This window comes from Aquila chrysaetos, chromosome 22 (genome assembly GCF_900496995.4).
Source record: "Aquila chrysaetos chrysaetos chromosome 22, bAquChr1.4, whole genome shotgun sequence".
In the NCBI taxonomy this organism is placed as follows: Eukaryota; Metazoa; Chordata; class Aves; order Accipitriformes; family Accipitridae; genus Aquila; species Aquila chrysaetos.
Window position 1 is genome coordinate 12202205 of NC_044025.1, and position 10429 is coordinate 12212633.

The window sequence follows — 10429 nt, forward strand, 5'->3', positions numbered from 1 at the left end:
GGGGCCGCTCCGACCGCGGGTGGGGGCGGAGGGAGGGATGGATGGGTGGATGGATGGGTGGGTGGGTGGGTGGATGGAGCGGTGGAGGGAAGGAGGGGGACACGGAGGGATGGTGGGGCTGGAGGGAGGCTGCAGGACCTCCCCAACCAGTGCTCTGACTGGCCCCACACCTGCCCGGCAGCTTGGCACCCAGCACAGCAGATGCCCACGGGCCCAGGAGTTGCGCCCGCTGCCCACGGGACTCGTTTGTCCTCGATCTTTCCCGGTGGCACATCGCATCCCTGCCCCGGGCCGGGTTCCGTGGCGGCAGCGGCGGCGGGGCCTTCCCGGGAGCCACCGTGCCCGGCCTCTGCGGCCCTGGGGGCGGTTGCAGCAGGGTGGCAAGGGACTCCCGACCCCGCTGCAGGGGTCACGGGTGGGCTGGGCACCCCTCCAGCGGGCAGACACGTTTTGCTGGCAGAGCCGGTGCCCGGTCGGACAGGGGATTGGAGCGGGCAGGAGCAGGCGGCGGGTGCGCCGTGGCGGGCAGCGTCGGGCAGCGCTGCTCTGGCAGGAACGCCCCACGCCGGTGAGATGTGGCGGGGACGGGGCGCGGCGGGCAGCGATGCCCACCCACCCCCCAAACCCTGCCGCCCCGGGCCCGCCGCCCCCAACCCGTCTCGTCCCGGGAATCGCTCGGCCCCGCCCCCTCCGCCCGGCCCCGCCCCCTCCGCCCGGCCCGAACTACACCTCCCAGCGTGCCCCGCGCGCCTCCGCCAGCTCTCGCGAGAGCCGCGCGCCTATAAGACCGCCCCCGCTGGCGTAGCGCGTCTCCCCTCTAGCGGCAGCGGCGGCGGCGGCTGCTCCCCGCGGTCTCCGCCATGGCGCCGGCCGGCCCGCCGGCCCGCCACCCCTCGCCCAGCCTCGCTGGCCTCAGCCGAGCCGCGGCGCCGCCGCCATGAGCTCGCGGCAGCCGGACGCTCCCGGTAAGCTTTCCCCCCCCCCCCCGCCCCGCGCTCCCCGCCGGCCCGGGTAGGCCGCGGCGGCGCTGAGCCCTGCCCTCTCCGTTCGCAGCGCTGGAGCAGGGCGGCGGGGCCCGCCCGGCCAAGATGTCGCTGCCCATCGGCGTGCCGCGGAGGGCCTTCAGCTACGACGACGCCCTGGAGGACACGGCGCCCATGACGCCGCCGCCCGCCGACCTGTGCGCCAACGTCCTCTGGAAGCAGCCGGTCATCCCCGAGCGCAAGTACCAGGAGCTCTCGAAGGTAGGAGCCGGCCGGTTGCCGCCGTGGCCCCGGCCCGGGCCGCGCCTCCCGTGTGCCGCTGCAGCCCTCCTGCCTGCCCGGTGCACGGCACCGGGCGAGCTGCCCTGCGCAGCGGAGACCGGCTGGGCCCCGGGAGGTGCTGGGGACAAGAGACCGGCTTTGCTGCGGTGGGAGCACCGGAGTGTGGTTGAGATAGGGGTGTTCTGGGGGTCTCCTCGCTTACAGGAGGCGTTTGTGGGTAAAAAAAGGTGCAAGCTGTAACCAGGTGTAATTAAACTAGAGCAAAAGAGTAGGTTTAGGCTGGATGTAAATTCTTTACCGTGAGGGTGGTGAGGCGCTGGAACAGGTTGCCTGGAGGCGCTGTGGATGCCCCATCCCTGGAAGTGCTCAATGTCAGGTGGGACAAGGCTTTGAGCAACCTGATCTAGTGAAAGATGTCTCTGTCTGCAGCCGGGGGGCTGGACTAGATGGTCGTTGAAGGTCTCTTCCAACCCAAACTGTTCTATGAAATGACTGTGGGGATGCTTTGAGTGCAGGATGAGCTCTTTTTAAATTTAGAGCCTGTTTTCTAAGTTTGAAGTGAAGATAAATGTTGAATGGAAGTAAATAGCCCTGCATCCCTTTGAGCTTAACTTGTCCTTTTCACCTCATTTTGTTTTAAAATCTTTCTTGTGGAAGAAAATCTGAGGGTGTGGTTTGGCACAAAAAGCAAAATGTCCAGTCAGGGAATAGTAACTCATGTGTTAAGAGGAGGAAGTCTGTGTTCCACAAGATTTCTTGTTTTCTAGCATTCATTGTCTGGTTCTTGGGCTGTGAGGGTCTTGTGATCAGTGGTAGAGCTATGACCACTAGATACACTGAGCAAGAAACTGATATAAGGAATGAGGGGGGAAAACAAGATCTAAACACTAGCCTCTAATCTGTGTGACTGCCGTTCTGTAAATAGTTTGTGTTTCTGAGCTGTCTGTGCAAGGGTACTCTTGCCCAATTGACCTTGAAGTCCAGTTTGCAGTTATGAGAATGGGAGTAGATATGTTCAGGTTTCCTTCCTTTTGACCTTTTTGTACTTAGACTAACAACTTGTTGGCTCTGAGCCTGGTAGGTTTGCAAATGTTGGATGCAAGTTGCTTGTTCATTGCTAAGAATTATAAGGTTCAAGCTCCTGGGCTGTAGTGAGAACAGCATATGGGTTTCTTCCATGGAATGGAAGCAGGCTAACTGCTAGAGCAGCTTGGCCTTGTGTATCATTTGGGTAGTTAGAGATGTTTCCTGGCAAGGTGCTGAATTACTTTCTCATTTTAAACTGTACCCTGCTTCTTCCCCACAGATTGAGGAAGGGGATGCTAACATGAATGCACCTGTCATAACTCCTTCATCATCCACTGAAAGTGTGAACAAGGTACCTGTGGTGAAGGCCAAGGCCACTCACATCATCATGAACTCTCTCATTACAAGTAAGAACTCTCACCTCTAATGCAGTGGCTAATGGTGTGTGGGCAGATGAGCATGTTCTGGCTTGGCAATGCCTCAAGGTAACTACCAGAGTTCCTGGACAGCTTGTGGGTTCAGACTGACTCTGCTCTTGAGCTGTATGAAGTTTTTTTGGAGGATGCTTCTAGAAGGAAGCAAGGAACTAGGGAATAGGCCACACTTACTGCCTCTGTGTTTCCAGGTGCTGGAGGTGGGTGATGAGGGAGGACTGCAGGGTACATTATCTGCTTGCTGATAGGACACTGCAGTCCATGCCACCTTGTTGCTGGAGTGCAGAGGCAGCTGCTGCTACTCTTATTAACTTGCTATTTCTGAATGATGGGTAAAGCTCTAAAATTAACCAAAGTGGTGTGGAGAGCTGACATACTGTGCTAATGGAGCACTTGATGGCATTTATGTTAGTTAATAGTAGCAGCAGCTGTCTTGCTACCTAACATTTACTTTAGAAAAAAACCCAAACCTCATAAATCATGATACTTTAAAATCAAATTGGGTCAGTTATGTTTGCAGAGAAGACATGCCCATTTACAACAAGAGGAATTATTGTTGTGTTAATCTGTCCATGCTGCCTCTTCTTTTAGCTGCTGGGATCTGAGCTTCATCTTTTCCTCCAAGCAGTGCTTCCAAAGGCTTCTAGATCTTCAGACCGGCATTGTGGAATAGCTATACATTTACACTTATTTCAGTCTTGGCTCAAAAATAACCAACACATCAGAAAATAATGTCAGGAATATGGGCTTTCTTCTGGAAAGCAGTTCCTGTTCTAGTCTGATGATAAAATGCTAATCTAGTTGAAACCATGATGTCCTCAAAATGTTCTTGTGCAGTAATAAGTCAGGAGCCCCAACCTACACCTCCCAGGAAGAACATTCAGTCACAAGTTGGAAATAAACAAAGGTCCTCTAGATTTCTCCTTTATACAGCGCACTATCCCTGCAAATAACCTTAGCATTAATGTGGAAAGTGTTATCTGTTTTAAAGATGACATTGGATTTTTCCAGTATCTTTCTGTGCTCTAATTCCTTTTGACTTTTTTCTTAGTTCCACTAGGGAGTGAGCATCTTATGCTGGTAGTGTGTGGGGTGGAAGTGCTTATATTTTTCAGAACTGAAGTTGATATCAGTGTATTAGATGCTGGCTCTGTATTTGGCTGAAATAGCTTATTTTACCTAATCTAGAATCACTGGGAGTCTTTACCACCTGTTCTGCAAGGCTGTGATTGTCAGATTAGCTAGTGTGGGCAGTCCTTCAGAAGACTTCATTTTTTGTTGGCCAAAAAAACTCCCTTGGATCTAGAGGGCCACTTAAAATGTCCAGCTTATTGTGGTCTCCTAGATCTAGGAGGTTGTAATTAGGAGTGATGCAGCTTCTTGGGCATGATGGGTTTAATTATAGGTGTTACATTTGTAATACATCTGGTGATTTGGGACAAATCACTGCTCATCTGACTCAGGACAGTTTTCATGTCAGAGTATCTCCTTAGCTTCATCTTGCTGCCTCTGTCTACTCATGACAACATGTAGGTATGAATGATGAAAAGCATCTTGCATTTGGTTGCTTAAGTTGCCTTTGTTTGCTAGAACTGCTTGTGGTGGCATTTGTGTGAATATGTGCTTGTCCATTCCAGAGCAGACTCAGGAGAGCATTCAGCGCTTTGAGCAACAGGCTGGGCTGAGAGATGCTGGCTACACTCCCCACAAAGGCCTCACTACTGAGGAGACCAAGTATCACCGAGTGGCTGAGGCAGTCCACGTAAGGCTTGTTTTGCATTGGCTTTCTCTGTGTAGGTTGTGTACTAGCTTAACACCTACCTGGTGACATAACTTTTGGAGCATGTTGCCAGGACTCTCCTTAAACTGCTTCTTCTGAAGGGTTTTAGCTCATTGTGTAAAAAAGGTTACACACTGCTATTGTAAAGTTAGTGTTAGCCTTTATAGTTTTTAAACAAAGTTTTTTCTGAAATCTGTCATATTCCACAGTCATGTCAGACTATCACAGTCATCTTTCCAAGTGAGGACATCCCTACACAGAATCTAGCTGTACCTTTGAATGGTGCCCTCTAGTTGACTGTTTTAACTGTTTGTCCCAAGAGAACTTGCAAACTGTGCATTTCTGATGTGGAAGTTAGCAGACGAAATTGGGCTTGCCTCTTACTGGAAATAAAGAGAAAGGTCTTGAATCAACATGTTTCTGATCAGCTCAGTTGCCCACAGTAATCTTGCAGTTGGAGTTTAATAGTGAACTCTTCAAGTGTAGTCCCACAAGGTCAAAGTTTCACTATCAGTGTTGGTGAATTGCATTAGTGTGGCTTGGATAGCCACAGGAAACATTCTGAGATGCCTGTGTAGTTGGTGTTTGAACTGTAACTGCCCTTCAAGTGACTTCTTCAAAGTTCAGTTTGTACTGTCTGACTTGTAATAACCTGGTTCACATACACCCAGTTCCTGTTTGTTTTATGACCAGGTGTACCTTCAAATGCAGTTCGTCTTGGTGTTCTAGAGCAGTGTTTCCATCCTGCTGTATGTGGATTGCTTCTCAGGGTCTAGTACTCCTAGACCTTGTACCTTCTGTATGAAGTCTGGTCTCACCTTCATTAGAGAACTTGTGGGACTGAAAGCTTTGCTCTGAAAAGTGCTGGAGACAAATGGTTGCTGTGGCATTTAGACTTGTCACCAGGTAGCTGAACTGATGTGTAAGCTAGCTCTGCTACATCTGCAACCTCCCTATGGATGCTGGTATTAAAACAGTGCATTACTGCTGGGTAGTGACTCTGAATTGCAGAGTGAGCTGTAGGTGTTATTTTACTTTGTCTAGCCTGGAGGATATCTTGAGCATAGCAGACTTCCAAAATGCTTATATCTGATGTGCACAGAAGCTTAAGGGGTGTATGCAAGTATTGTAATGCTGGGTTTAGCTGTAGGTGAAGTGACACTTAAATCCTTTATCACATGTGATATAAACGATTGCCCAGTTTTGACAATAAAACTGGCTGTTCCTTATGTCTTGCATTTAACCTCTGTTGCTTCTGTGTTTCTCTTGCTTCATCTAACAGAAGCTAAAAATGCAGAGTGGAGAGATGACAAAAGATGACAAACAGACTTCTTCTGCTCAGTCCACTCCAAGCAGCACTCCCCACTCCTCTCCCAAGCATAAAAACAGGTACTCTGTTCCTGGTAGACCACTGCCTCCTTTGGTTTCCTACAGGCTGCTGAGTTGGGAGCTGCTACAAATAACCTTCTTATCCAGTGAGGCACTGTCTAAGGGGTGAAATTCAGAGCCTGCTGTGGATTTGTGTTGGGTAGATCCAAATGCTGAAAGCTTGTGGAACTTGAGCATACATATCTTCATCCTGGGTGGTAACAAACCTGTTATGATTGTTTAAATTGCCCCTGATAACTATATGTAGAGTTCCTGGCACAGTGGGGCCACTTGAAGTATTTATTCTCATGTTTTATACATATCAATGATTTTTCCCTAGGGGTTGGTTTAGTCAGGGATCCTCTACTTCTATCACTGGCCCGGACTTTGCCATGGAAGCTGGTGGGGACAAATTGCCATCTGAAAGATGGAGCTTTTTTGGGCCCAAAGCCATCCAGAAATTCACCAATGATCCAGGTATGTCCTCTAAAATCTCCTGCCCTGCAAGACCTAGGGGAGAACTGTCACACAGCAAACTTGCTAGCTATTTCTGGAGCCTTATCCTGCTTGCCTTGTTACTTCCTAGGACCACCTTGTCAATGTGTGCTATTCGTATAATTTCTGTGCCTAAATATAAAGCAGTTGGGTAAAACCTATGCCAAGGATCTGAAAGTAGAAATAACTTGCACTGACCTGCAGTGGAAGGGCAGGGTGTGAAGGTGACAGCTTTTTACTCTTTCTCTGCTGTCTGGTGGAACCAGAACTGGAAGTAACCAGCCACTGATGTGGAATAGGCTTTAGATGACATAAAGCTGCTGGGTCTTGCATAGGCTTTCTGCCGTGTTGGGCATCAGTGACACTGCTCACTCCTGGCAGCAGTGGAAAAAGGACTTGGCTAGTTTTCCTAGCTCTTACTGGCTGTGTGTTTTTTTTTTTTTTTTTAATCAGGAGGATTTACCATCCAATCCTATAAGGGTGCCCAGAAGCCATCCCCAATGGAGCTGATGCGTGCTCAGGCTACTAGGATGCCAGAAGATCCAGTCACCTTCAAGCCACCCAAAATGGACATTCCAGTCACAGAAGGGAGGAAGCAATCTCAACGTTCCCATAATATCAAACCTCGAGATCTGAACGTGCTCACTCCTACTGGGTTCTAGGAAGAATGCTTCTGGTGTCTTTAGTGGGCTCTGCTTCCCTGTCCCTTTGTGCTGCAGTAAAATAGGAAAGTCTCCCTTCCAGCTCTTCATCTCGGAAAAGGAAACAGTTGTGACTGTCCTAAAGCCAGTCTTGGAAAAACTCCTGCACTAGTACTAAAGCAATGTAAACAATCCTGTCTGTGGTATTGCACCAGTTTGGTCTGCTAGGCTGCACTAGATGTGCTTTCTGGTACACTACACCACAGTAAGACCTTGAACCATGTTTTGTGGGACACGACTGCATGTGGTGTCCAAGCAGGTTGGCTTGTCTACCCATAGTCTGATTGTCTTGTCCTGCTCAGTGCTGAAGTACCCTCAGGAGGACTGTGGTTCTGTCTGGCATACACAGAACACCAGCAGAAAATGACGAAAATAAGCAAGGACTGAAAACTGGACTGTTAGCTGCCAGAAGGGAGTTGCTCTGGGAATGTGGTGGGTCGGTTTTAAATGTGGCACTCCCTTACTATCCAGTGTGACCTCAGTTCAACACCTAGTATTTCATTCTTGGGATTTTTTTTAAAGGAAAAGTGGAGCAGTGACCATTCTAAGATCCTCTTATTGGAAAGGCAGGGAGCAGAATCTAATGGGGCTTGGCAGGAAGAATTGCTTCTCTTCCAACTCTTCCTGTTCCTTCAAAAATGTGGAAATGACCAGAGCTGGTGTGGCTTGAACCAAGTAATCTTCCCCTCTTGTTTCTTCAAAACAACACTGTCCTGCCTTCTAGACAACAGACTTACAGATGTTCTGGCACTCTGGGTGCTGCTTGATTTGTTTTTTTTCTTAGCATCTTGTATGAATCATTTAGAAGTGTATTAGACACCAGGGGCACTTCTCAAATAGGGTGTTTTGTTTCATCAGTGTTAAATGCATTTTGCAGGGCTGGGGGAGGACTGAGGGCAGATCAAGGCTAAACATTCCTCCCTGCTATGATAACAGCTATATGTAACTTTTGGCCTAGTCAGAACCAGTTACTGGGAACAGTTAACACTTGCTTTTGTGAGAAGTGGGAGGTACTCCTGGCTACCATCTAATCCCTTATCCATTATAGGCAGTGTTGCTCTGTAATCTTTGCCTGTCCTGTGGCAAACAGGTCTCTTCTCTCTTGATCTCATTGTGTTGGAGAGCTCCCTCAGCCAGCAGCAGGCTATCTGTAGTGGTGAGGTGGCAGCAGCAGCCTTGCATCTGGTATTGGAAGCTTCTATGTTGGTGGGACTTTATACTGAGGTTACTTAGCTGGTAAACATTGAGCTCTGGGGTTTCTGCCTTCTCAAACCAAACATTCCTCCCAGAGGGTGAGGCAGGGTTGGCTCACTTGTCTAGCTGCTGTCCCCTCTGAAGAAGTATGTTTTGTGGCTCTGCTTCCTTTCAAGCTTCAAGAGCACTGCCAATGATGTGTTGTGTTGAAAGTCTCCCATCCAACCAAGCAGTTTTCACTGTCGCCACTCATTTGCACCTTGGCAATCAGCCTCTCATTTGACATTAATTTATTTGTTGTCTGTATTCATGTCTCTAATGTGTATGATTTTTTTTTGTTTGTTACAAGAAAATAAAATCCTTGTGAATGGAGGTCCTTGGTGTGTGTTAGCACTGGCAGAGCATCTGTGGAAATGTGGATCTGTCCAGTGAGTGTGGGGTCAAGGTTCTGCCTAATAAGGCTCTGGCAGCGCTTGCAGTAGGGTAAAATGTTTGCTCTGTAGAACTCCCTTTTGACAGGGAGACTAGGTTTAAAGCTGGACTCGGTCCTGTCTTAGAGCTTGTGCGGATGAAACTAAACATGAAAGCTTCATGTTTTCTTGAGCTATTCAAATGGTGATTCTTCATGTTCCTGAGATTGCTTCTCTTGCAGCTTGTGTGCTGTGTTTGCACCTGTACTGTGGAGGGGGGCACAGGTGTGGGAGCCAGGCTGGTATTTGTCTAGAGGTGCCCAGCTCCCAGTGGTGTGGCCATATCTGCTTTGCCTTCCTCTGAAAAGTTCTGGTTTGAGTGTGGTTGCAGCATTTGTAGTTGCCAAAGTACTGCTGATAGAGCAGAACTTGTTCTCCTGGGCTGGGGATGTCTGAGCTGAACACTGGTGTTTTCTGTGCTCCTGGAGTGGTAGCAGAACTAAAAGTGATGAAATAGATCCTGAAGCACCCATGTACTCTGGTACAGGCTGCTGCTGCAGGCCTTGGTTGCACAGGCTGATCTCATAGTTTAATTTGGAAAAGCTGGGGTTAGAGTGTGGTGTCTTGGTATGATATTCTACTCTGTGTTTTACTCCAGCATCGTTCTTGGGGATATGTCCAACATACCAGAAAATAACATCCATAATGGGACCTCTTGCTGGAATGCAGCTGCTTTTCTAGTCTAATGGTAGAGATCTAATCCAGTTAAAAAGACCTAACTGGAAAATATACCTGGATGAGCATATCATGCAGGAAGAGCAGTTTTCTAGAGCAGGGAGTAGGAGTTTGCACTGTTGGGAATGCTTCTGGCTACTACTCCCAAAACAGACTTCTTCACTTTTCCCTGGATGGCTTATCCCTGGATTAGTGGGGCAATGTCATGCAGACAAGTGGTTTGTTCTACACCTGACAGTTGGGAAGAGGCTTCCTAAAGAACAAGGAGCAAACCTGTGAGCCCCAGGTCAGACCCTTCCAAAGTGTTCTGGGCTAACTGAAACCAGGCTTCTGGATGAGGCCCCACTGTGCAGCAGTAACATCGGGACTACTCTATTCCTGGCTGTGACTGTGCTGCTCAATGCTTGTAGGCTCTGGTCTCCTGATTAGGACCCTGCTAAGGGTTGCCTACCACAGGGGCAGATAAAGGGGTAGTGGGCAGCTACAGGAGCCTTTCTCCTACTCCCAACCTCTGTTGCTTCTGAACTGTCTGAGGAGATTTTCCATAGAAATGCCTAATTGCTCTCTGATCTCAGCTGTGGTTTGATTTGATGGCAGTGTATTTGAATTGAATATTCATCATAACACACGTGCCTGCCTGCACTGCAGACACTTCAGTGCATTCTGGAAGAGGTGCAGCTTTTTCAGCTGATGCTGCTATCCAGTCCTCCTTCTTGACAGGCTAATCACCTTAGGCAAAGTAATGTAGATGTATTTGATTTGGAACAGAAATGTTCCTCTCCTGAGGACTGACCAGCATGGCTGGGGGATCTCTGCACTGTGAGTGCCCTCACTGTGGCCCACACCTGTTCTTTTTTCCTCAGTTATTATTAACTTTTCCTAAATATCGAACAGATATTTTGGCATTTTGCTGGCTGTGCAAACTATTGTCAGTTTATGGCTGCAATAGTCTAATGCTATCCCAAGATACAGCTGACAGAGCTCTGCACTTCCTTTGGGCAGGGCTGGCACCAAGATGGAA

General features: G+C 48.8%; 1 protein-coding gene across 1 annotated transcript; it reads left to right on the top strand.

The window, feature by feature from the left end:
* Positions 1-826: 826 nt before the first annotated feature.
* Positions 827-8635, top strand: KIAA1191 (KIAA1191 ortholog). The gene is made up of 7 exons (XM_029997755.2): positions 827-965; positions 1054-1244; positions 2572-2698; positions 4363-4487; positions 5788-5894; positions 6214-6350; positions 6822-8635. Exons 1-7 carry the CDS (start codon positions 938-940, stop codon positions 7028-7030), a joined length of 924 nt encoding a protein of 307 aa, XP_029853615.1. The 5' UTR covers positions 827-937; the 3' UTR covers positions 7031-8635.
* The last annotated feature ends 1794 nt before the right edge of the window (positions 8636-10429 follow it).